At 42.9% G+C, this 27,236-nt stretch overlaps 1 protein-coding gene across 1 annotated transcript; it reads left to right on the top strand.

The window, feature by feature from the left end:
* Nucleotides 1–736: 736 nt before the first annotated feature.
* Nucleotides 737–25,732, top strand: lrig3 (leucine-rich repeats and immunoglobulin-like domains 3). Its single transcript, XM_080051208.1, has 19 exons — nt 737–1,230; nt 5,689–5,760; nt 5,874–5,948; nt 13,439–13,573; nt 13,730–13,873; nt 14,529–14,672; nt 14,760–14,903; nt 16,008–16,151; nt 18,095–18,175; nt 18,304–18,375; nt 19,004–19,075; nt 20,707–20,870; nt 21,668–22,003; nt 22,321–22,602; nt 23,166–23,642; nt 23,911–24,069; nt 24,168–24,308; nt 24,477–24,734; nt 25,068–25,732. Exons 1-19 carry the CDS (start codon nt 1,028–1,030, stop codon nt 25,310–25,312), a joined length of 3,348 nt encoding a protein of 1,115 aa, XP_079907334.1. The 5' UTR covers nt 737–1,027; the 3' UTR covers nt 25,313–25,732.
* The last annotated feature ends 1,504 nt before the right edge of the window (nt 25,733–27,236 follow it).

The raw sequence follows: 27,236 nt of genomic DNA, 5'->3' as shown, positions 1-27,236 counted from the left end.
TAGACTGAATTTGTTTGAAATATATCAAACTGGCCTCTGGTAAGCTGTACTGGTAATTTACCACCAAACAGTAAACAGAGAAAATAATTGTCGGAATATTTTATCATGATTTACACAAATATTGTTTGATGTTTGTGTTTTGATGTATTTTCGTTGATGTAGATGAATTGTGTTGTTGGATGAGGATGAGAAGACAGGCCGGAAGGCTCGGTTGGTTTTAAGTTAATGTGTGTGTATAATTCATAGATAGCATATAAAGGGTATACTTCCATGTGAGAGATCATACAAATGTCCAGAACTGAAAACGAGATATTCTTTGATTTATTTTAAAGCAAGAAAAATAAATCAACTGCACTTGTTAACCTACTTTAACAAAATGTGAAGCATATCTAATATTTTTTTTTAAATATTGAAGAAGCTCACTTATTACCTACACTTGCTGACAGTAGCCTAAATAAATAATTACAAATGAATAAAAACTTTAAGAAGTCGGGCCTCAATACATTAACAGTAGCCTACTTCAAATGGCACAACAATTTGGAATATAAAATCTTGATATCTTTTAAAGTAGTACAAAAATTCACGAGTTGAAAGCATAAATAGTGTATAACAGGTTGAAAGTCAGCAGCGTTGACTACATATCCCAAGCACCCCCGCGGTCCCTCCCCCCGCATACCTCTGCTGTTTGCTCAGGCTGCGCTGTGGGGATCCTGCACAGCACAAGTTGCCCCAAACAGCAGCAGCGGCGAGGCGCACGGCGAGAAAAAGTTTCTCCACAGGAATGGGCAAGTTTGAGAAGAACGCGTTTCTTTTCTACTTCAATTCTACGGCCTCCAGAACAACACGGGACTGGATATAAGGATCGACTGGGTTGATAAACGGCACCACATTTGGGATTTTTCCGTTTCTTTTTTCTTTCTTCTGTGATTTCGCACTCTTTGGATTGGTCGCGCTTCATCTTGAAGAGAGAGAGCAGTGAAAAGAGTGGGCTGTTTTCTCGCGTGGGCCAGAGAGAAAGCAAGAAAACATGTGTACGTCCACGCAGCCACGCAGTTTAGCGAGGTTTGCCGTGGTTTTTCTGCTCGTTTTGAGGCTACAGCAGCGTGGATGTGACGCTAGTAACGCACGGACGTGTCCCCCTCCCTGCGCGTGTTCTGGGGAGCTGCTGGACTGCAGTCGGCTGAAAAGGGGCCGAATTCCAAACACCATCCCGGAATGGACAGTTCAACTGTGAGTCCAGTTTAAAGAGCCGTTTGTTTACCTTTAGTGCTGTCATGGATGATCGTTTGATCTTCCACTTATTGGTTTATTATTTGATAGTGTTTTCTTTCACACCTCTGCACTTTAAAGAACACACACAGGCTTAGGATGCGATGATCCACATTACTGCACTAGTGAATACAGAACAGGGTCTGGTTTCGCAGGAGAGAATAACCTGATTCACTTTGGCTTTCAAAATGTTGAACTTAAATAATTACCTCTGCCTTTAAAAACTTTCTGCAAAACTTGTTTCTGCCTCATCTGAAGTTCCACAATGGCGAGAAGCTTCAGTTCCCCCTAACAGAAAATGACTGGATGTGTCTTTCCTTATACTTGACTTTAAAACCCGGTCTATAATCTATACATGTAGGCTACTTTTAACATTTATTAGTGATGGCATTGGTCTCTGCAGCAGCCTGCCAGGCTTCTTGAGGGCCAGCAGGGAAGCACTAGCTCACTTTGAGCGTGTTTTTACACATCAATGTGCCATTGTCAGTGCCTCCAAACCTCTTCATTAAAGTGTAAATGCTTATGAATGCATCCTACCCAGAGCCTGCAGGTATAGTTCTTTCAAACCAGGCCTCCTGTTGTTGTACAGCTGTAGGGTGGGAGTAGTTGTAGCAGTAGTAACAGTGCCAGTAGCGAAGTAGTAATAAAAACACTATTGGCAGAGGTTAGGCTCCAGTCTCCCATGGGGGTCTCCCATATTAGATACAATTTCAACTAAAAGGCATTCGTAATGTTTGTAATGGTTTGACTTTATGTGCAGTGATTGGTGTAGGCGTGTTTTCCAGTGTTGCCTCTAGCCTCACAGACCCCGAGGCCTTCAAAGCCACTAAAGCATAAATCAGATGTACTGTGTGTGTGTGTGTGTGTGTGTGTGTGTGTGTGTGTGTGTGTGTGTGTGTGTGTGTGTGTGTGTGTGTGTGTGTGTGTGTGTGTGTGTGTGTGTGTGTGTGTGTGTGTGTGTGTTCGGCCATGGACCGTTTCCTAAAGTAATATCTCCATTACTCTCCCTTGTTTGTCCACTGGCTGCACACAGCCTTTACTCCAAAGCCTGTTGGAGCTGAAACACCAAACACAAGCTCCAGTGGCACGTCCTTCCAGTGTGTTCTCCTTTACAGATAATTATTCCTACTGGATTTGTATTGGCCTTCCCCTATAAACTGCAGATTATTATTGTCCTGTGTCAGGCTGCAGAGCTTGATTCACCGCCTGCCTGCTCCAAGAAGCTGCGTTTAAACTTGCCCCCGCTTTTGAATTGGAGTTTTTTTCCTCCTTTTCTGAAAATGTGCTGGTCTGGAAAGTTGACGTTGCCAGAGAAAACAGAACCCAGCCTGAGCCTCCTAACCAACGCACACAGCCTTCCAAAGAAAACGAAGCAGAAAGAGAGAGAGGGAGAGAAAAGTTCCACATGGGGGGAAAAATTCTTTTCACTCTGGCATGCTAATTTACGAGTGACTCTCCAGCACATCTTAAACCCCTTAAACCAGCCCGACCCTTTGTTTTCCAGCACCCCATTATTTCTGCTGATTTAGCAAGTTCAGAGCCAGCGATGGCACTGATTTAAGGAGGAGCGTGGAGGATTAGTTTGGAACAAACTCACAGAAGAGAGGAAAGGAGGGAGGGAGAAGAGGAGAAGGAGCATGAAGAAGTAGGATTACGCCATGAATATCTGGGTGGTTGTTTGGAGCAGGGGGGTTAGATGACAGATTTATGCCCAGCTTGAATGTTTTTTTTTTTATGTTTGGAGTTAAAGACTCAGAGCAATGCTTGGCTGTACTGCTTGGCACTTGAAAACAATATGTGCAATTAAGGGCAAATACCATTAAACAAGTTATTACATAGATTATTACATGAATCGATCATTTAACCATTTATCAGGGGAGTTTAATGGTGTTTGGAGTCAAGGATCTACTTTTATTTGGCCAGAAACCACAAAAGAAGAAGGCTAATATAATTGGTCAGGTAATGTTCAGTGAAAAAGACAAGACCGTAGGCCTACAAGAGGAGGTAAATAATATAAGGAATCCTTACACTTCTATAAGTTTACCTGTTGGTTAGCTAATGAGCCTGACTAATATTGGGCTGATGAGCTTGAACTTGCTAGGAATCCTAAGAAATTAGGAGTCAATGTGCTCTGTGGGCATAATTTCCCCTTAATGCAATATATGCATTAAGGGGAAAAATACTGAACCTTTTATTTATTTTTTAAATAAATGGAGAACTCTGTTTCTTATTTTTCAGAATAAAAACATGCACCTCTGGAACTCTTTCAAGATGTAGCATTTTATCAATATTTAAGATTTATGAGTCAAAGGACCATGTTTATTTGGCCAGGAAACACTGCTGGGCAAAAAAAGAGGAGAAGAAAGTGAGGAGGTAGATCTAGCCTTGTTATCCCTGTGTTTTGCATCACAGCCCGATGCTTTTTGTTAGCTGCTCATCTGATGTTTTGACTAACTGTTCTAGCTAATATATTCTGTATACGCTACTAAACTATACAGTTCATCACACTGACCTCCCAAAATCACTTAAGTTCTTGTCATTTATGAGAAAAACTTTTATATATTTTATTTATATTTTCACCAAAGTTTGCTCTTTAGCATGCAATTAGCCCTTTGGCTCACATGCTATCCTTTAAAAGGTCTTTGGCTTCTTAACACAAAAGTGAAACCCAAATTACCTAGAAACACTCATGAAACCTCATTTGAAATGTGTTGATATGTCTCTTTATGCTAATCTAAAATGCTACCGTGCTGCCGACAGCTCTTGTAGCACAGTGAGTGGCTTATTTATTCCCCTTTACACATTTTGATAAGAAAGTTGCGCGGCACATTTGCACCAGACCAGCAGATCTACAGGCCGCAGCCTGTACACAGCACAGCGTTATCTTGCTCCGCTCAGAGGCTGCTTTGTGAGGGAAGTGGAAGTGTCAGAGCTACTTAGGGTTTATCTAGGGAGTATGATAGGACACCTTTCCCATATGGCCCTCAGTGCACTGCTGTAACTACAACAACAACATCCAGCTAGCTCCATGCTTGGAGAGTAAATGAGGGCGACTAGAGGGGGGGGGGGGTGGGTGTATAGCCAAGGCAAAACTCTGGTTGAGTGAGTTATGAAACTTTCCACCAAAGAACAAAAACAGGCCCCAGAAAATTCGACTAGGGGTGTTTCAGACGTATGAAAGGCGTCCCTCTCGCTTTTTTTCCCCCGGCATTGCGAATACATTAGCAGTTGATAGGTTCTTCCCCTCCTCCCTGAGCTCCATGATGGATTCCAGATGAGGGAGGTAAGGAGAGGGGTGTAGGTTGAGGGGGTGTAAAAAAAAAAAGTGTCTGGCACCACAGCGTTGATCGTGCGCAGCAGCGTCAATAACTCCTCCACCACTTTATGGCACAGGGCTTGGGCTTGCCAGACTCCTTCAGCTGTTTTTTTCGGCCTTATTTTTTTTTAAAGCCAGCGAAAACAAGAGGCTCTCATCCCCCCCAGTGAGCTGCAGCCAAGACTGCTACATTCAGGTCCAAGAGCGACTGGGCTTAGGCCAGTTTGAGCCAGGGCTCTGATCCAAATGGTTCAGACACAATCCAGACACAGACCAAGGCTAATGGAGACTACAATAGACAATAAGCAACCATGTAACATGGAGTAATAGTTAATCAAAATTTACAAATTTCTAAGAGTTCTGATATAAACCCTGACTAATCAATACACAGTATTGCAAGAGGTTTGAGGGCCTTTGACTTCTTCTCTTGATGATCTATACACAGAATGAATATAAATGCATAGAACCTACATAAATAAATATTGATAAATGAATGTTATAATACTGTACAAATGGGTTCCGAAGAGAAACAAAAAGGGAATGTGGTCTGGCAAAATAACAGAGATCTGGATCAAACCACGGCCAGTACTGAAAGCTCTCTTTTGCCAGATTGTGTTCCAGTCAGCACAAAAAGAATCTTCAGCCTCAATATGTTATCAATTTGTCCGTTTTGGTTCTGCTCCTCAGCAGAGGCCTGATATTGAAGCAAACTGCTTAGGTGTGGACGTGATACAGCAAGGACAAATAGCCTTGTATGACTGTATTTGGGGTGGATTGGGAAGTAGTTAGATGTGACACTGGGTGGATGTTACATATTCATGGTCAGATGTTCAGAGTTTTTTCAATGCATCTTATTCTTGCTAATTTTCTGACTGCTCTGTTTCGTTTCATCACACACCAGTTTTGCACCTCCTCATTCTTTAATTACATCGACTTTTCTTGCATTCTTTTCCCCTGTTTGCAGTGTTATGGCACAATAACACAGAGAATTACGTTTGTAATTACGTGTGAGGCCCACATGGAAGACTGCAGCAGCTGAGAAATACACTCCATGTGTATACTTTTCCCTTTTTCATTTTGTGTTGCATTTTCTTTCCTCGCAGGGACCTGAGCCATAACAAATTGCAGGTGCTTGACGGCACTTTGTTTTCCAAACTACAACATCTAACTGAAATGTAAGTAGGCCTTGTGTTCTCGCCTCTATCTCACGTAAACACTGGGTCTTTCAAACCGCCTCCATCACTGCATTTTTCCAAACTATTCTTTCAACTGTGTCTTTTGTTCACAGAAAGCTGAACAACAATGAACTGGAGGCAATACCTGATTTGGGCCCGTACGCTTCAAACATCACAACACTTATTCTGTAAGTAAATGTATTTATTTATTCAAAGATCACATCTATGCGCTCTCAATTTAAAGGTGGAGTCAGCGATTCTGGAGAACGCTTGTCGTCAAGATCCGTGAATATCTCCTCACGATCCGCTACGTGTCCGTACTGTGTGTGCGCTGAAATCCAATCCAGTGTTTATACAAAGCATAGGCTTTGCAAACGGTCATAATGCTAGCTACGGTTGGCCCCCTTTGTTTGCATAGCAGTTTACAGAGCCTAGGCTGTGTATCAACACTGGATTATAAGCCTGATCTGGCGGGTATTCCTCCACCAGTGTTGTGGCTGCTGGTTGAAACAGAGAGCAGTGTAGCAGTGGTTCCTCCCCCAGTCATTGCCCTCTAGAGAGCTGGGCCTTTTGGCAGAGCTGCCTCCCAGACGGGGCAGCCTGAGACGGCCCTAGCAGCCAAGCCCCAGACGGGTCACATGCTTCAGAGACAAATGCCATCAGCAGAAATGGAAATGTTTTGTCTCTTGGCTGTCGCTGCGATTTGGTGTATTTTTAAACCTGCAGGCAGTGACGCCATGCTGGAAAAGAGAGAGAGACGATCTGTCATGTGGAAATGACAGAAACACAAACTTGGGGAATTATTCTGTTTAAACTTCAGCGGATGGATTTCATGAGTCTGTGTGGCCCTTATATGGCACTTTAGAAACCAATGGTGGTTAATCGGAAAACAAGGCAGTGTCTTTTGAGTTCCCAAAATGCAACAATGTATTGGTACATTGCCTGCTCAGTAAAGGTGGAGTCATCGATTCCGGAGAATGATTGATTTCAAAATCACTTTTTGTCAAAATCAGTGAATATCTGCTCATGATCTGCTTCCCGCACGTATTGTGTGTGCTGTGCGCTGAAAAAAAAAACACAACCTTGGCATTTGTTGCTTGCTACAGTGGTCCCCCTTTGTTTACATACCTGTTTACAGAGCCTGGTCTGTGTTTTTACAGCAGTTTTTTTTTCAGCGCACACACAGTACGGACAGGAAGCAGATCGTGAGGAGATATTCACTGATTTTGACAACAAGCGTTCTCCAGAATCGCTGACTCCACCTCTAATCCCTGTGTGTGTGTGTGTGTGTGTGTGTGTGTGTGTGTGTGTGTGTGTGTGTGTGTGTGTGTGTGTGTGTGTGTGTGTGTGCGCGCGCGCGCATCATAAACCAAGAGTGTTGGGCTGATACCGTGACTGTGGGTTTGCTACTGCTGTTAGACTGAAGGGAAAAGGCGTTTGACTTGTCATATCTCATCCAGTTCACACATTAGCCTCTGGAATATTGTTGTGCAATACGTGCTTCTAGATGAGCGTCGGATATTAGTGTGTGAAACCTCAACAATTTGCTTTGCTCTCTGTGGCACGTCTCTCCCCAAACCCACCGACATGAAGTTATTGTGGAAGAATGTATCGGTCTGATGACTTGATGAGGCGTATTCCTCATCAAGCCCCAACATGATGCTCTGCGCCAGCTATCAACAGTTTGTGTAGCTCAGAAGGTGTTGCCTCCAGCTATCAGTTTCAGCACACTGTGCCCAGTAACTCTGATTTGGATTTGAATTGGAGTATAAAAGGATTTGATATCCTGACCCAGGAAAAAAGCCTTTCTTTCATTCGAATGTATCATTATTATTTGTATTGCGTACGGATAACATCTGGTGTGACTGGCTGTTTCCTTTATGGTTGAAAACGAGGTCACAGGTTCATTTGCCACAACTGCTCTGTGTTGCTGTCCAAGTTCCCCTTGAGCAAATCTCAATGAATAGTGCAGAGTTCCTGAACACATTCACTTTAGAAATTCCAGACTTTCTTCCAAAACCATAATTTCTTTATTAGATTTGAGAATGTTGTTCAGTTTGGTTTTACCCAAATCGTGCTATCCATGTTAACTCTGCCTTAACCCACTCCAGAGAAATACCACAGATTTTCATAATTTCCTTTTATAAAAAAACACAAAACAGGGATACTTATTTATCTTAAAACAAGAGTATTTGTTGTACTTTTATTTTTTAATCTTAAAATCGGATAGGTCACTTTTAATTTTATAACAACATGACATATATCCGATGGGCTATAAAAACTCTGTTGAGTTTTAGTTTCATGAACTACATTTATCTGGTTGAGTATTAATGCTAATGCTCAATGAAAAAGACCAGAAGAATAAGCTATATTTAGAATATGACGGGGGGTTATATCTTAGCCAATGCTAATGAACGTTAGCCATCTGAGTTTTAGTTAGCTTGGAATCCAAAGAATTGTAACCGCAACGCTATGCGGTGTACATCAATATATGCATTAAGCGCAACATTCTACACTATTGAAGGTGGCACATTGTATCGTTTGCTGAACTATTTTAGGAAGAAGACTTTTTATTTTCCCCCTTAAAAGTAACGTGTGGTAATGTTTTATATAGCATAGAGAACTCTGCGAGTCAGAATGACATAAAAAACAAACTTATTTTATTAAAAGATGAAAACATGAGCAGGATACAGACCGTCTCAAGATTAAGTTTAGTTTTACAAAGATTTTGTGACTTATGTGAAGATTTTTTGTTTAACCAGGTAACTTTAATGCTTGTGGAATGATGGGAACTCCAGTGGTTCTCTTGACAGCAAATGCTAACTTGTTAGCTACTTACCTAGCTATTCCACAAGCTAATAAGCCACAGTTTATCATGCTTACTCCTGCGGCCATTTGATTTAAAAAAGAAAATCACATTCATATTAATATTAAGTTAAGTTTATAAGTTTATTGCTAAGTTAGTCCTTTGGCTCCACTCTTTGAGGTGGAAGTGGTGTCTGTGCTGCATTAACACACTCCAGATAAAGATTATTTTTCAAAGCAGCCATTGTCGAAACAAAAGTCACCAAACAAAAGTGGTCTTATAAATTGATTACAGTAAAAACTATTGCACACTCCGCGGGGCATTTGGTGTCCTTTTAAAAAGAACAAAGTGAACACTGCCATTTTTTTTCATCAGAAAGATAAAACTGAGTTGTACAGAACTGTGGTTATTAGCTGCGTTGGCTTTGAAACAACAGAACTGCCCTCAAAAACTCCCCACTCAAACCCAAAAAAGACACCACAATTGGAATCCATAGAGCTGTCGTCGACTGGTGAAGTCAGGGGCGTAATTGGTTTTGAAATGAGTCTGAAGTAATGTGCAGAAAAAAAGCACACACAGCAGAAGGAGAAACTGAAATTCACACTTCCTCTCCAACTGTCTGTGTTGGCTGCCACCCTCCTCCTTCAGATTGGGTGGCGCAGTGTGATTTTCCAAGATTTCTATCCCTTCTTCAGTTTCTGTGAGCTGGGAGGGTAGTAAAGAGGGGAAAAAAAGGCCTCAGGGTATCGAATAGCACTTATTCAAACAGCCAGTCAGACATAGCGGCAGCTCTCGTCGACTTCTTTGACCTCGCAGCTCCGAGTAAAAACAAACGGCAATAACCCTGCAGCTGGTAGTAATTGAGTCGTGATCATCTTAATTAATTGAACAATTTCCTAGGAATTTATGGAGGGGGTAAACCCCGCCGCCGCTAAATCCCTCTGACGGTGCTCAGGGGGGTTCAAACAAATGACCTTGAGATTCCAGGTCTGATTAGGTGTATTAGTGAACCTTTTGGTATGTCCACGGAAATGGGAACCTTGTCCATGATTGGAATTACATACCAAAACAGTAGCAATTATAGCAATAATCCGTGACATTTCCATAACGAATATACGTTATGTTTTTTTAAGATTATTCTTTGGCATTTTTATGATGTATTAGACAGGTTGGAGAGACATAGATGAAATAGGGCAAAGAGGGGAATGACATGAAGAGAATGACCACGGGCCGGATTTTAACCCTGCTGCTTCCGAGGACAATGATGGATACATTTTTTGCCTAGTGGCAATACAAATGTAATACAAATTGCGTTTCACAATTCCACAAAATCCAATTTGGTGTCATCTGATCCCAATCAAATTTTTTGTTTTCTCCAACCAATTCTTAAACCCAGAGGCATTTGATGGACAATGATATTGTTATTATGGCTGATCCCAGCTTCACATTTGAGAAGCTAGCTTTTTTTCTAAATAATAATGGCCTAGAATAGATTAACTAAAAACTGATTTTTGCATCGATAAGTTACTCTTAATCATTTCATCTTTGGATTCAATGTAATAACAGCTTTTAGCTATGTCTGTGACCAACAAGAGCAGTTAGCATTAGCAATAGTAGCCTACTAGCAACCAACTGAAAATCAATGAAAACACCTCTTTCATCCACATTGTTTGATAGACAGATGATCTCCGGGCGGACACACCACATTAAAGTGGCCTTAGCAACACAGAAAGGATACATTTTGTGAATCATATCGCAGAATGCATTTATGACCTTATATAACGTGCCTGCTGGGATTTAGCATTGCAGGAAATCCAGTTTTACACTGATACGTTAAGACTTTTACAGCTCCAGTGTCATTTTATGTGAAGGTCCCCCAGTTCAAGTTAATACGATCCCTGTTTCTACACAGTCAGACTGGGATCCGACGTGTTAAGATGATCAGCCATTTGAGTGAGATATGTGCACAGTTTAATATGGCGTCTCAACAGCAAATGCAGCCCTGGCTTTCATTACAGGCGCCACTGCAGAGAGAGGGAGTCATCGGATGGCTTCTCAAAACTCTGTTCTTTTTCCAATAGGAAATACCACACACACTCACACACGAACGCACCACTGCACACACACACACACACACACACACACACACACACACACACACACACACACACACACACACACACACACTTTGAGTGAGACGGTTTTAGAAAAAGCGACTTTCCACTTTATTTTATTAGAAGCATTATTTGCTGTTTGGTGAACAGAGTAATAACAATCGAAAACAACAAAAAGAAGTTCAACAGGGATCTTTGAATATTTTGCACAACATAACATGTCAGTGTGTAAATGTGGTCAGCTTGACAGCGGTAGTGGGACAAAAATACTATGGAGTTTTGTCAAGAGTGCTGGCAGATACATGCCCCAAACCCACATTATGTTGGTGTAACATGCCTGTCATAAAAAGGCTTTACCCACGCATGTATTATGCTCACATTTCATGGCTTCAAGTTCCCAAAAGGTCTGAAAAGTCTAAAAACAAGATTATTTGGTAACATGCATATTTTTTTTCCAAAGTTATCCAAAAAAGTGTTTGACCAACTTTCTACGCACAGCACTTTGTGTTGTATTACTTATACACACAGCAGCATGACGGCATTGATTCAGTGTCTATCTACAAACTTGCCTCAGTTTAATAATGAGCACATGTTAAATCAATGGCTCTAGATGCCCCGGGCTGTTATTGACACATGGTGGGCCTCCCATTGATTTCCCACTAACTGCAGCGAAAGCCCTGCAGCCACAGTTGTAATGGCTCTATAATCGGGTTATCTGATAGCAAAGTGGATGGACAAATTTGAAGTGTGTGTAATTGAAGTGTACAATGCCCGGCTTGTCTGGGTGGGGAGTGGATATGTTAGGCGATGAGATGAAGTCGCACAGAGTTTATGGTTGGCCTAATGTTGAAAGGTGCACTTAATAAAACTATAATGAATCTAAAGGGGGCTTCTTCCATACACAGGCAGTGTGCACCATGTGCGTGGCTCTATTCTCCCCTAAGAGAAACTGGACATACTGGTTCTTTCTCAGCAGGCAGGCAGGCCCTCCTCTCTCTCAGTGAGCAGTCAGGGGAACATGTAAACTGAGATACAGGTGGTGTGCGCTGCTTTTGTTTGGGACCGGGGGGCTGTGGTGCGTGGTAAAGCCCTCTGCAAATCTTCAAACAAAAGAGCTGCCTGTGCCGGTTTTCATTGCAGACCACGACCTCTCTTTTTACTATTACCCTATAGTTACTGCACAACCAAAAACTTCCTATGGAGTTTTGATTCTTTGTCATGTGCTATGCTGTAGCAAGCATGAACATTTGATATATAGAGCCTAATATCACAGATCACAAAGTTGCCTTAAGGGACTTTCTTCAGCATGCTGTCCCCAGACCCTTGATTCAGATTAACTAAACTCCCCCTGAAAAATCTTTGACATGGTGTGGGGGGGGGGGGAGGGGGGTTCTTGGAAGAAACCCCATCGGATTTGATTTAAATTCTTTCAGCAGTTTCATTGCATCATAAAATTATGTTTTTTTTGTGTGAAATCCAAGCTTTGTTGCCAGTGCCACAGTCTCTGGGCTGCCATCCATTCACCTTGGATCATTTTAGAAGTGGTGAATCTTCTCTGCTGTTTTTTTATTTAAGAGGTTTTCAAAAAAGTGTCACACTTTCCAGCCAAATTGTGGATCAGGGGTTCTGTCAGGGTTTTGTATAGCTGGGAGATTTCACCTTTCACAGCAGCTGCTTCTGCTTCTCTGCCAAAGGTAGACAAAATGAGTTTAAAATCAAGATCAAGCTCCCATAATTTTTTAGTTTTTACTGTTTGTCTACTTTTTACCACTGAAATGCTAGTCTAAACCGCATGAAACTATGTGCTGGAGGCATTTTCATGAGCAGATTATTTTCATTATCAATAACTATGATGGCTATTTTCTCAATCCAAAAAACTGTCCAAAACGTCCACATTATATATGTTATAGCACAAGACTAAAGAAAACACAACGTGAGAGGCTGGAACTTGGGCACATTGAAAAGAAAATGAATGAAACTATCAATAATCATTGTACGTCAATTCATTCCTTCCAAATACATGTTAATTGCTCTCCATCCTAAATACAAGCTTCATTATGGCTTTTGTTTATGAGTCTCTACTCTTACACCTTTTCTTTTTTTACAAAGGCTGCTGGAGAAATGGTCAGTAAGGTGTAACTGGAGGGGGGGCCTTTAACCATCGCAATGAATACTGAAAACGAGGCCTGTAGTCTAGTGCATTGGAAGGAATTCCTGCCCCCCCCCCCCCCACCCCACCCTCACTCTCTCTCTCTGCTGTGGAGTCCCATACACAAAGAGGGCACTGTACAGGCTCTGTTTATAACTAAGCAGTCTCTGCACTGCAATTTGGGAGGCGTGCAGCTCAGGAAATTGCTGGCCTCTGCCGAGGCATGCTTTCACTGAGGCAATGGTATTCATCAGCCAAGTAATTGGCAGGTTACTTTTTTTAAATACCTTGTTGGTAATGACCTTATAAACAAAATAACCCATCAATAAAGCCATAGGTTGTTTGGAGCTGGTGTGAAGAGCAGCAACATCGATCAGACTGGGCAATTTGTTGAAATATGCAGATGCATCATCAGCAAAAAAAAGGAAACTGACAGTGTTTCATGTTGGGTGGTAACAAGCGCGTGAGAGTTTAGTCCTATTTGAATACCACAGGCTAATTGAGGGACTTGGCTGTTTGTATACCTGGGAACATGAAGCTGGTGTGCGCCACAAGTCAAATACACAGTATTTTTGTCATTTATTGGAGCGACGGTGTCTGTGTTTTCAGAGCAAACAACAGGATCAGCAGGATCTCTGTGGAGCAACTCAGGCCCTTCCTCGCCCTGGAAACACTGGACCTCAGCTACAACAACATGGTGGACATAAAGGCCAGCTCCTTCCCCACACTGCCTCTCAAGAACCTGTGAGTGTCCTGGATAAGAATCATTAATCAGTTGTTCCTCTTTACGTCAACATGTAGTAGTACTTAAAGTGTGTTAGGAATCGTCCACACTGTAGCTTTTTCCTCAGTGTTTTTGCACTCAAAGTAAACCTTGTTGTCCACCCTTGTCTTTCTCAGGTTCCTCAACAACAATCGCATCTCTACCCTGGAGCCGGGCTGCTTCACCAACCTGTCCAGCAGTCTGCAGCTTCTCCGGCTCAACCGCAACCGCCTCTCCTCCATCCCCGCCAAGATCTTCCAGCTGCCCAACCTCCAGCACCTGTAAGCTTTCATTTGTTGGTGCTTCAAATCACAAGCCATGATAGTGGGTGATACATCCTATATCTACATATGGAGACTTTCCCCAACATTCTAGATAGAATGACTTTTTATTTTCCAAGATTTGTAATGACCTTTGCCCTGACTACACGTTAGCTTGGTGGCTAGGCTGCTGACTTGTAATGTTGAGGACATGTCTTGGAAACATTGCAGGATATACTGAAATAGAAGATCCCTAAAGTCAAACTCAGTTGAAGGTCCATGCTTTCTTTTCCCCCATAGCACAGCTCACTCTGGTTGTCTGACCGCTGACCACCACATGTGCACTCAAGTCTATACTTTTGAATATGTAATTCGTTGATATACTGGCAGGGTATTCTGCCAGCTAATGCCATCCAACTTCATTGTGGTGACCAACGGCATTTTAAAGTTACAACATGGTCTAAAATCTGTTCATGAGACTCTTCCACCCTTAACATAGGTACAGTTCTGGGGAAACATTACATAGTTTTCCAATTCATCGTAAAATATTTGCACCTAACAATAGTGATTGCTATAATTAGTGTAAACAGCCTGCCTTGTGTGTTATGGTTGCTTGTGCCTTCCATATACAATTTATGGTGCCTCCTTGACACCTGCTGCTTTGTGTGTGTTTCAGTGAGCTGAGCAGGAACCGTGTGCGCCGGGTGGAGGGCCTGACGTTCCACGGCCTGCACGCTCTGCGCTCCTTAAAGATGCAGAGGAACGGCCTCACCCGCCTGATGGACGGAGCCTTCTGGGGCCTCAGCAACATGGAAGTCCTGTAAGCAACATTCAGAGCAAGTTCTGTTCTCCCAGCATTCCTTTTATAAGCAGTATAAAGTCTCATTGTGTGTGTGTGCGCTTGCAGGCAGCTGGACTACAACAACCTGACGGAGGTGAGTAAGGGCTGGCTGTACGGCCTGCTGACTCTGCAGCAGCTCCACCTCGGCCACAACGCCATCAGCAGGATCCGAGCCGACGCCTGGGAGTTCTGCCAGAAGCTCAGCGAGCTGTGAGTCCACCTTTCTTTTTTTCTTCCCCTCCTCCTCCCTCCTTTTTTTTGTTGATTCCCTTCTCACTTTCCGTTCACACTCTGAACTCCCAACACTTTTCGGTGTCGGCCTCTCCTCCTCTCTGGCCCTCGCGCCTGCCCTTATTCACACTCTAGTTCCCCCCGTCACCAAATGCTAACGCATGCACACAAACACACACACATACACGCACGCACACACACACACTGCCCCCACACACACCCAGACAAAGCACCGTCTCTTATGCTCTGCCCAGTCGGTGCCAACTTTAAAGCACTGCCAAACACATTACACACCCCTGTGCCTCCTCTCTCTGTTCTGCCGTGGCTCGAGCCAAAACATCGTCCTCCGGAAGTCCCACTTATCCCCCCCTCATTATTATTAGCAGAGTCTCTCCCCTGTGCAACACTACATTACCCACAAACTCCAGTCATTTCCCACCCCTCCACACAACACATTCCTGGAAGCGGATTGAGTTTCCCTTTGTTGTGGCTGTTGTTTACAGCGGCGGTCAGTCCAGTGTGTTGGAGGCGTCTGCAGTGGAGGTTTTTCCTTCACAGATAGGTTGTTGTTGTTCTTTCTTCTCCCCCTCCACCGCGTCTCTCTCTCTGTTATCACTAGAACCTGAGAGTAAACAAGCCGCCTGTCGGCTGGGAAACCTGCCCGGCTATCTGATTTTTTCCTCATCTGAGTTTACTTTAAAACTACTGGGCCTCTCTCAAATGATTTGTGTCAAAGTTTCTTGTTAGTTGCAAAATGTGATCTTCTCACACATAGTAAGCCAACACAGTCTGGAAATGTTATTTGTTTTTCTATCTAAATTTCACATCTGATCCACTTTTGTCTTAGTTTGATATTTGTTGCTATTGTCTCCAGCGGTAGAATTATATAAAAGAGACAAACTAATGGAATGTTAAAGGTGGAACCAGAAATTCTAGTGAGCGCTTGTTGTCAAAATCAGTGAATATCTCCTCACAAATAAAATTGGACAACAGAAGCTTCTATGAACTAAAGGAAGGGTCTCTTTCTCTCCATGCGTCTTGTATAGTGTTGTCATGTTCCTGCCTCTCTTGTCTGTCCTGCAGTAACCTGTCCTCCAACCCTCTGTCCCGGCTGGAGGAGTCCAGCTTTATGGGTCTCAGCGTGCTGGACCAGCTCCACATCGGGAACAACCGTGTCAGTTTCATCGCAGACGGAGCCTTCCGTGGTCTCTCCAACCTGCAGGCTCTGTGAGTTCAATTCACATGCATTCACTTTGTGTAGAGTGCAAACCAATATGGTACCAACCATATGTCACAATGTTGGTAGTTTATCGCAGCATCTATCAGAGACACATAAAAAAAAAAATATTTTGGGCATTAATATATTTTTTATATGGACACTCATTGCAAAACCTTGGAAATTTAAAATGTCAAGTCGTTGAGGATAGTAGCCTATATGAAGTTTTTAAACTTTTGTAACCTTCTAACTAAAGGTGATAGCACATTGAGTTCTTCTGTGTTTTGGCTAATGGTAAAATTAAAGGTCCGCGCAGGGCTTTAAAAACAATAAGTAGGCTACCTCATATATTGCTCTGTTGCCCCTCCCCCCTCCCTCTTTAAACCCCCCCTCCGACATCAATCCTTTGCCTGAGTGGAAATATCCTGCCTGATTTGTTTTGGGGATGTGAAATAGATTAGTCTGTTGAGGTCTCTCCACACACATAAAAAAAAAACCTCCGTGAGGCACAACCCCCGACCTCAGCAACCCCCCTAACAGTTCCCATACCTTCGCCCCCCCCCCCCCCCACCCTTCATCCACCCATCCCCCCCTCTTTCCCACAGAGGCTCAGTAACTTTTCCCCTGCTTTTTATTTTTATTTTTTTAACTGGAACCAAATGTGTGCTGTGCTGCTGAGGTCACCGTAGGGCAGGTGTGCTTGCTAGGTGGACATGGATTGCTTCAGGGCTTCAAATACACCAGCCCCCCTCCTCCCACACACACACACACACACACAGCCTCAATCTCAATCAGCCATAACCAGGCATGCCGCAAAGGAAAATAACTGTTTGAAAGGCATTACGAGCAGCTGAAGGATCAAAAGAGGCCATTTCTGTGGGAAATGCTTGGCTTTTGGGGGTTGTTTGTACCATAATGCTGAGTATTAAGTTGTTTGGTGTTGTGCTGTGGATAGCAGGCAAAATGAATCCATGTTTACTTTCAACGGTCACAGTTTGAGTTTGATAGCAGCATCAAGGTTCTGCCGTCATTCCTTCAAAATCAAAGAGCAAGATTTTTTTTCTGTAGAGACGATTTTCTAGCTCTGACATTCAAAGATACGTACAGGAAAAATTCAATGAAGAGAAGATAGAGAGACAACTTTAGTAGGAACCAGGCAGGAAGACGGTTGCAATAGCTATTCTCAACTTTCAACTTAGCCTGGTTATAATGGATGTGTTTACTAAGAGAAATATTATAGAATAAAAAGAGTATGCAACTCGAGACAAGTTTTTACTTAACATACTATTTGCCATCAATCGTTACATTTAAAATTGAACCCACTAGCAAAAAATTATTGCACCCCTTTGGATAAAAGCGGTAGGGTTTTTACTACGCCAGCTGTTGTTCCTGGGTGAGCGTACCCATGACAATCACATTTAAATTAAAATGTAACAATTTAATCGAAGAACCAATAGAATGTGTTAATATATTTCAGATTCATCATGATGTATTATATAGTGGATATAGAGTCTGTGGCAACCCTTCCTTTGAGGGTAACTGGCATACATATTTTTGAACTGAATGCAGAGTATATTTATCCCCTCCAACGCAGTTTCAAACGCAGCACACATGTTATATTGCAGCACTTCCTTGTAAAACGTATTTTTTTTTCTATACAACGCAGAAAAGCCCACTGCAGACTTTTAACAGCGCCGCAAAGGCCAGAGAGTAACTTCCTGTCAGGCATTGGAGCCCCTTTGAATATCATTTAAAAAAGGCTCCAAAACATTTTCCCCCATCACATGAAATGTAAAGCCGCATAACGTTTTATTAACATCGCATGTCCAGTTGTGTTCTGGGTGTGGTGGATTTCTGTTTTTACAATGCGGTCTCTCTCTCTCTCTCTCTCTCTCTCTCTCTCTCTCTCTCTCTCTCTCGCTCTCTCTCTCTCTCTTTGTGTCTCTCGTTAAAGGGATCTCCAAAATAATGAAATCTCCTGGACCATCGAGGACATGAATGGGCCTTTCTCTGCTCTGGACAAGCTGAAGAAACTGTGAGTGTAGTGGATCAAACCCTGGACGGTGTGACCTAGTGGACCATGAACAGAATGAGGCGGCCCGTTAGTAATAAAGCCAGCTCTGATATTGATCACATTGTGTCTTTCCCTTTTTCCCCCTTCAGATTCCTCCAGGGGAACCGGATCCGCTCTGTGACCAAGAAGTCTTTCTCAGGCCTGGACGCGCTGCAGCACCTGTGAGTGGGCCTCCAGTTTCATACTTGATTGTTTCCAAAAAAAAAAACCTTAGCTGTAAACCAAAGCAGGCTGAATCACACTGAGACACAGACGCTTGTTTGTTAGAGAGAACTGTCTTCTCCTCCATTCCTTTCCTTTCCCGCTTTGATGTGGAATCAAGGGGGGGAAAAACTCTCTGCCATTAGTATCTTTACATGTGTGCCAGACTTTATCGATCACCGAGGCAATTGGAGCGAGATGCGTGTGTGAGAAACGTGTGTGTGTGTGTGTGTACAACAGCTGCATTTGATTTTAATTAGAGTTATTTTTTTCTTTCTTTCTTCCCAGCCTGTTGCCAGAGCTCAGAGTAGCCCAGAGTTAGAGGCCCCTCTCTCTTGATTAACGCAGAAAAACTGCTGCCCAGACTTTTATTGTTCTGGAGCCCAGACATTTTTTCCTCTTTCTTTCTTTCTTTCTTTCTTTCTTTCTTTCTTTCTTTCTTTCTTTCTTTCTTTCTTTCTTTCTCCCCGATTGAAGTTTTCGCAACCGTCGTACCGGTTGACGTTGGCAGAAAATGCTGCCATATATTTCTGCAAAGGATTGTACCAAATCTTGACTTCTTCTTCCCCCCTCTGTGTTTCTCCACAGAGATTTGAGTAACAACGCTATCATGTCGGTCCAAGCCAACGCCTTCTCCCAGATGAAGAACCTGCAGGAGCTGTGAGTATGAGCGCGTTTTTAAAGAACGGCTTTTGTTAGTGTTTGAGTGTTGATGTGGGACAGCACACCAGGTGAAACTCATTATGGTCTGCCAGGAAAGTCAGGACCAAACACTGCTTCACTTCGACGCAGGTTCACAGGGTTTGTTTCCATCCACAAGGTTTTATGCGATATAGTAATATGGAATGAAAAAATGCCCTCATGGAAAACAGTACGATTTGATTGAATGAATATCAACACAGTTTGTAAACTCGTCAGATTTTCTCTTTATCTGTAAAAGGCGTGTGCGATAAACACTAAATTATGATTATAACGAATATAAAACAACCTGTGAAATATGAATCTTTTCTTGGTAGACTGCGCCATCCATTTTTGGCTAACATACTTTTGTGGCGCGAAAATGAATGGAAAGTACTTCATTCGTCTGAAATCTATACCCTGTACCAATTGAATCGCATTAAATAGCATGTGACTTTATTATGACGTTTTTTTTATTTGGTGGAAATCTGTTGGATGGAAACCCCCTTTGACCAGCTTTATTGGCATTAGGGTTGCAAAGGGGTGGAAAGTTTCCGGTAAATTACCGGAAACTTTCCGGAAACTTTCCACGGGAACTTTCGCTCGGGAATTTTGGGAATATTCAAAATTGGAAATTATAGGAATTAACTAAATGTCGGTAATTTAAATTTTTTTTTTTTCATATGCAAACATAAATCTAAACATCTAAACACTATGTTTGGTCATAGGCAGACATCCATGCAAAATAATACAATTAAAAATCATTACATTTGAACATATTTATTTGTAAGAACTTTATCATGTTTTGATTATTTTATGAACAATCAATAATTTCACTGAACAACAAAAAGATGAATGTTGAGTTAAATATTACTCATCTGTCTGACCCAACCTATTCAATAAATAAAGTCAAATGCCCCCCATGTGATGGAGGAATGCACAGAGCATGTAGAGGGCATGGCCTCAGTACCCCTGCAGTAGGATGTGTGCTATGTGCAACTTGCCAAGGTTACTTGCATAAAATCTGGTTATTTTAGTCAAGATTTTGCTCAAATATATTTTCCCCAACTATATTTATAATCACTGTTTAAGCCTCTGTAAACCTGGTCTAGTAAAAATCAATATATGATATCAAGTTGGGTGTCTCAATAAACTTCAAAAAAAATCTGATTTGAAATTAAATGTTCATAAATATATAAAAACTTATTTGAAAACACTGCTTTTTACAGTCTAGAACGTTTGCCAGGACTGAAATAACACAGTTAGAAGGATTTAGTGCATTTGGTTTGCTTTAAATTTAGTAAATTCCCGTTTATTCCCGTTAATTCCCAAAATTCCTGTTAATTCCCATAAATTCCCGTTAATTCCCATGGAAAGTTTCCAACTTTGAAAATTCCCGGAATTTTGCAACCCTAATTGGCATTAATGTTAACCAGCTATGCAAGGCAATAAGACGTTTTTGGTTTATCGAAACTTAATACATCCTAAATTGGGAAACATTTCAGTTTTTTCCCTAAACTACCTAAGCCCAAAAATCCCAGAAAAGCAGCCATTTAAAGCAATATATTATTTGCCCGTGAATAATTTTGTTTTGGTATCTTCTCCCCGGGCAGGCGTCTGAACACCTCCAGCCTGCTGTGTGACTGCCAGCTGAAGTGGCTTCCTCTCTGGGTGGCAGAGCAAACCTTCCTGCCCTGCGTCAACGCCAGCTGCGCCCACCCGCACACTCTGAAGGGCAGGAGCGTGTTCGCTGTCAGCCAGGACCAGTTTGTGTGCGGTGAGTGATGCATTCACTCGCTGTAACACCTTTACACACACACACACACACACACACACACACACACACACACACACACACATACACATACTGTATACTGCCATTTATCCATGGCAGCTTTTCCATTCGCAAACTGACCCAGATTGTTCAGTATTTTCCCCCACTCCCGACAACCCTGGACGAGCTAATGAGTCTCATGGAGGCACCGTGGTGGAAATTTACTAAGTGAAGATTTCAGCTGTCCTGGTAACGGTCAGAGAGAGAGAGAGAGAGAGGGAGCTACTGAGGAAATATTTCAGTTCAGTTTTTCCCCTTTTCAGAACCTGATCTGCCAACAAAAATGGCACAAACAAAAGGTTTACCAGCCATCGCTTATTAGCCTATTGCAGACATGGACACATAGGAACTTTAAAGCTATAGTGTGTAACTTTTTCATATAACTGAATGACGGTTTCATTGACGCCATCGCCAAAGGAGTTGAAACAGAGTTGATTAAGCGTATCAGCTCCACAAAACTCTCTGTATTTCTCAGTATGGCAGCGTTTACAAACTGGTGTCGCCCCCCCGACACTGGTGCAGGAGCTCAGAAAAATACCAAGAAGCGCCCAAGAAATGTTTCAGTTTTGGATTCTACTACTAAAGAAAGAACCAAAGGCTTACCTCATGCAGATGCAGTGTTGTTGTAATTACTCAGAATCACTCATGGGGGCAGCAGAAGTTAGTCACTATAGCTTTAATTCAGCAAATTTTAAGATCTCCCTTTTGTGCCCCCCCCCCCCCCCACCCCCCCTCCCTAGATGATTTCCCCAAGCCTCAGATCACGGTGCAGCCGGAGACCCAGTCATCCCTGAAGAACACCAACGTGACGTTTGTGTGCTCCGCGGCCAGCTCCAGCGACTCGCCCATGACCTTCGCCTGGAAGAAAGACAACGAGGGGCTGAACGACGCAGAGATCCACAACCAGGCCCACCTCAGGCTGCAGGCCGGGGCCGGGGGGGAAACCGAGGTGACGGAGTACACCACCACCCTGCAGCTACGCAATGTGGAGTTCTCCAGCGAGGGGAAGTACCAGTGTGTCATCTCCAACCACTTTGGATCCTCCTATTCCACCAAGGCCAGGCTCACCGTCAACAGTAAGTTATTTTTTAGATGGGAGAAAAACTAGGTGCGAATTGACATAGTCAAGTTGTATTGGTCTCGTCTTGCTTATAGTCGATTAATTGTTGAATCGTGTTTTTTTTCATTGATCCATATGTATTGATAGAAATCAAGCAATTCCATGTACAATCAAACATTCAGCACGCCCATATAGCCCCATAGTTTGCAACTATGAGAATGTCGAATAGGGCTCCTTCCATCAAATTGTCAGTCCATCTGCAAGGTCCTTGATTAAAATGCCTGTCAAAGTCTTAACCATTCAAATGTATTGTCTTTTTTTCCTCCTTTGCAGTGCTCCCTTCCTTCACCAAGATGCCAATGGACCTGAGTATCCGTGCTGGAGCCACAGCCAGGCTGGAGTGTGCGGCGGTGGGCCACCCGTCCCCTCAGATCGCCTGGCAGAAGGACGGAGGGACAGACTTCCCCGCGGCCAGGGAGCGCCGCATGCACGTCATGCCAGAGGACGACGTCTTCTTCATAGTGGACGTCAAGACAGAGGACATCGGAGTCTACAGCTGCACTGCTCAGAACACCGCCGGAGCTATCTCTGCTAACGCTACGCTAACTGTGCTAGGTGAGAAACGGCACTCGCCTGGGAAGTCACATTTTAGGTTTATAGACATGTAGGATATGTATATGTATAGGAAAACAGGCAGGTGTGCTGTGCAATGAAATTTAATTTGTACTTTGTTTGTTCTCCTACACACTGAGAATAAAATAGAATAAAACTAATATACTTTATAAGATATAACAAAATATTTTTTTTAATTTAGTAAAAATATATACATACTGTAAAGGGACCATGTGCAGTAAAACAGTGTGCAATTTCAGTTGAAAAATATAAAAGAATGCAATTCTGAACAGAGTCAAGGACATGATGTGCTATACCCAGCAGTAGAAAACTAAATAAGCAGCAGAGTATGGGTGTGTATGTATAAATATACATAAATATGAATGAGAATAAATAAATCCAGTGTACCAGTATGGATATTAATTTGACAATATGAACATGAATATAACCATATGAATATCACATAACCAATATGAAAATAACAGGACGAGTGCTGCCATTATGAAGGACAGACACATTGCTTGTTTCCTTGTCAATCTTAACATGTTCTCCCGGCTGCTTTCCAGAGACGCCCTCCTTCCTGCGGCCGCTCATGGATCGCACCGTGGCCAAGGGGGAGACGGCGGTGCTGCAGTGCATAGCCGGTGGCAGCCCTCCTCCGAGGCTCAACTGGACCAAAGACGACAGCCCTCTGGTGCTGACCGAGAGACACTTCTTCGCCGCCGCCAACCAGCTGCTCATCATGGTGGACGCCGCCGAGGCCGACGCAGGGAAGTACACCTGTGAGATGTCCAACGCTCTGGGCACGGAGAGGGGCAACGTGCGGCTGGCCGTCATACCCAACCCCAACTGTGACTCTGGGGTGCAGGGGGGAGTGGGGGTGGGCGCTGTGGGAGGGGCTGGCTCAGACGATGACGGCTGGACCACGGTGGGCATAGTGATCATAGCCGTGGTGTGCTGCGTCGTGGGGACGTCTCTGGTCTGGGTGGTCATCATCTACCACACCCGCAGACGCAACGAGGACTGCAGCGTCACCAACACAGGTGGGTTCATTCATGGCGGCTTTTGTGACATAGTCACACATTATGTCATTGTGGTGCATCCTGCCGTCTTTCTTTCACTCGCTTCCTAAACAAATGCACACAGCGCCGGCACACGCGCTAGCAAAGATACTTATGACACCAGACTCTTGTGTCGTTGAACCACTACCTATTTTGTCCAGAGCGGGCGCGAGAATCAACAAAAGCTAAACGTTCCTCATAGTTCATTTAATGTCAATCTGCTACATAACTGGATGTCCCTGTTCTCCAGATGAGACCAACCTGCCTGCAGACATCCCCAGCTACCTGTCCTCCCAGGGCACGCTGGCTGACAGACAGGACGGCTACATCCCGTCAGAGAGCGGCAGCAGCCATCAGTATATGACCTCGTCCATCAGCGGCTTCTACCTGCAGCCTAAAGACATGAACGGTAGGCCACATGCCCCAGGCTTTTCTCTCCACAGAAACAAAGTCCATCTAAAGTATCAAGTTGTCCTGACATGATGTCGTTCCTTTACCCCTTTACAGGTTTCTGTCATCTGGACACAGGAAGTGAAACAGACATGGAGGCAGCCCTGGATCCGCTGCTCTGTCACTATCAGGGTCCAATCGGCTCACTGCTACGCCGAGACAACATGTACTCTACTGATCCATCAGACGTCTTCACAGGTCTGTACAAAGTCTCAGTCCATTTTAAAAACGTTCTTCTGTTTGTTATCCTTCAACAAAACTGTCCAGAACATTATGTCCAAATATTACTAAAGAACATTTAGCTTTTGAATTAATTTCTTTTCTTTTTGCGCTTTCTTTAAAAATTTCAATTTGTTATCCCTTCAGGCTGCTCCATGGAACAAAGGCCCGTCTGCATTGACTCCTACAGCGGCAGCTTGAGCAGCGCTAAGAGAAGGGACTACTTACTGCCGGAGCACTTTGACCTGTGCTCCTCCACTGTCCTGATGCAGCTCCCCAACGCCAGCCTCCACCCCAGCCCCTCACACCACCAGCAGAGTGACCGCAGAGCCTCGTCAGAAGAGGGGGAATCCAGCGACTATGGGAGACCTCATGAGTGTATACCCCACTGTAACACCTTCATGGGTAAGTCTCACAATGAAACAGGGTTCTAAACTCTTGAACCAAAATCCACAAAATCTATCTATGTCATTTGGGGAGTTAAGTGCATGACAGTAAGCATCTGAAAAGAGTTAGGCACTTTTGTCTAGTCTAGACAGTAAAATAGCATTTTTTTAACTAGCTTTTATCATAGTTATGAACATTTATTATCAATCAGACTTTTGTTTAAGCTTTTTGAGACACCAAACTTTGATATCATATCTTGGTTTGTACTATTTTACAGCAGATTTACAGAGTCTTTAAGAATTCAATTTTGAACAACTGTCTGACTGTCTTCTGGCATCTTTTCTCTCTTAGGAACGTTTGGGAAAGCTCCATGGAGGCCCCACAAGGACCAGTTGACAGGCTACGGCCCGCCATCGGTCACAAACAATGGAATAACTCTGCACGAGAATCCCTACGCCGCGCCGGATCCTGATTCAGACCTGGAGGAGAACGGTCTGGCCAAGGAATACTCTTCGTCGGAGCAGTGCGACGGTGTTTATGAACAGCCGTTTGACAGCAGGACTGATCCGCTCCCACAACGCAGAACCAGCACTTAGCTGAGGGACTCTAGTTGGCTTTTTTTGTCATGAAGAGAACGACCAAAAAATATGAACATTTTCTACCTCACTGAATGGACACTTTTGCAATAAAGGGGTATAAAATGTGCAACGAGTGAATGTAAAAGGACAATTTGATGTTCCGAGAGATTTTTTTTTTAAATTTTTAGAAAAAAGGGACACGTTAGCTGCCGTTCTTTTAAGGACACAGCTCCAGTTAAATAAATATAGATGATTATATAAGTTTTTTTATATAAAGTTTATTATATTTTGTAAAATTGTATATAAAACAGATTCCATTATTTTTGCTTACTTTTTTTGTGTACGAGTATTTTTGCAGCCCTGACTATTCAGTTTATTCCAGCTTTGAATGAGGCAGTGTTTTGCACATGTAAACAATAAAAAAAACACCTGAATGTGTGCTGCTACATTCACTGATGTGCTCCGAGTCTTTACTGACGTGAAGTTCTTTATCATGAGAGGAGATATATTAAAAGATTTGGAGGAACGTTGTGTCGGTGGATGAGTGTTGTTACACACACACTGGTCTTTTAGAATAGAACCACAGACCGCCAAGGACGCTCCAGGTCTGTCATCAGTCAGCCCCCCCACCTAGAGAGAGAGAGGTTTAACCGTTCGGTATCTCAATCTGCTTCCATTTAATCCTGGGAAATAATTAGAAATAATGACTTTCAGCCGAATCGTGGTGATGATGTGATCTTTTGTTATTGTTCAACAAATGTAGTGTTGCCCCAGATGAGCGAAAAACAAGACGTTAAAGCTGGGGTATATGATTTGGGGTTAAAATGGCAGTTGGGATAGAAATTCGAATCCAAATACCTCAACCGCTCCACTTGTTCTCTTTGGTCCCTCCCCTATGGTCCCTCCCTGACACGCTCTACACCAACAAAGTCGTGCCAAAGTGAATGGACAGTCTCAACAGCCAATAAGAACAGAATCAGAGCCTCTCTCTGATTGTTCAAACTGTCAGCTCATGTTAACTTTGACCAATCAGAAATCATATACCCCAGCTTTAAGCCATACTGTGAGTTAAATAAATGTTGGTAAAATCTCCTTGATACTATCCTGACAACCATTTGGCGCAGCCCTACTGTGGTTCAGTGACTGTTGATCTTTGACAGTGTTGCAACAGTGGACTTTTAGCACGTAAGACCACTGATCCAGTGTACTGCTACTATTCAACCACGTTTACTAAACCAACTAGTACTGTACCTCTGCTTCTAGTCATTTATAATGATGGGCATATCATTTTGTACTTGATCACATATAATACACTAGATATATTGCTAATTCTCACACAATACTGCTATTATAACTGTCTCATCAAGGAGTTCTACAACAGTTTCTTTTAACGCTACTGCCGTTACTTCACTACTACTGTTGCTCATTACTATTGGTCTCATCTTTCACTGCTGCTATGATTCATAACACTGCAGTAATTCACTACAACTACCCATGTTACTACTGCTAGTTCTAGTAGAAGTAGGAGTTGACTTGTAAACTATCAGTGGTAATAAATAGTAGTATTAAAGGCTTGATGGTGTTGTGTGCCCCCAACAGAGCCTTCAAGGCAGCTCTGCCTGGAAAGCCCTATCCCCTAACCTTAACCAGCGCTGCGTTGAAGGCTCTGTTGAGGGCACAAAGCCATATTAGTATATTTAAAATATATTATTTGTCTTCAAGAACAAACCTTGACAAACTTTATCCATGTGATGTTATTTTTTAATGTTGGTATGGGTTCCAATTTCTGTTTTAATAACATGTCCACATGCCCATATGCATGTTGGAAAACCAATCGGTTGCACATTTTACATAAATTGATAAGGGTGTATTCTGCAACAGAATCCACCATCTACTTAAGTGCAAAAAAATGGCTATAGAAAACAGCATTACAAAGTGCTAA

The sequence above is a fragment of the Ammodytes marinus genome, assembly GCF_949987685.1.
Source record: "Ammodytes marinus genome assembly, chromosome: 22".
NCBI lineage: Eukaryota > Metazoa > Chordata > Actinopteri > Uranoscopiformes > Ammodytidae > Ammodytes > Ammodytes marinus.
Note: the sequence above shows the minus strand (reverse complement) of the source record. Positions and strands in the feature narration are given on the sequence as shown.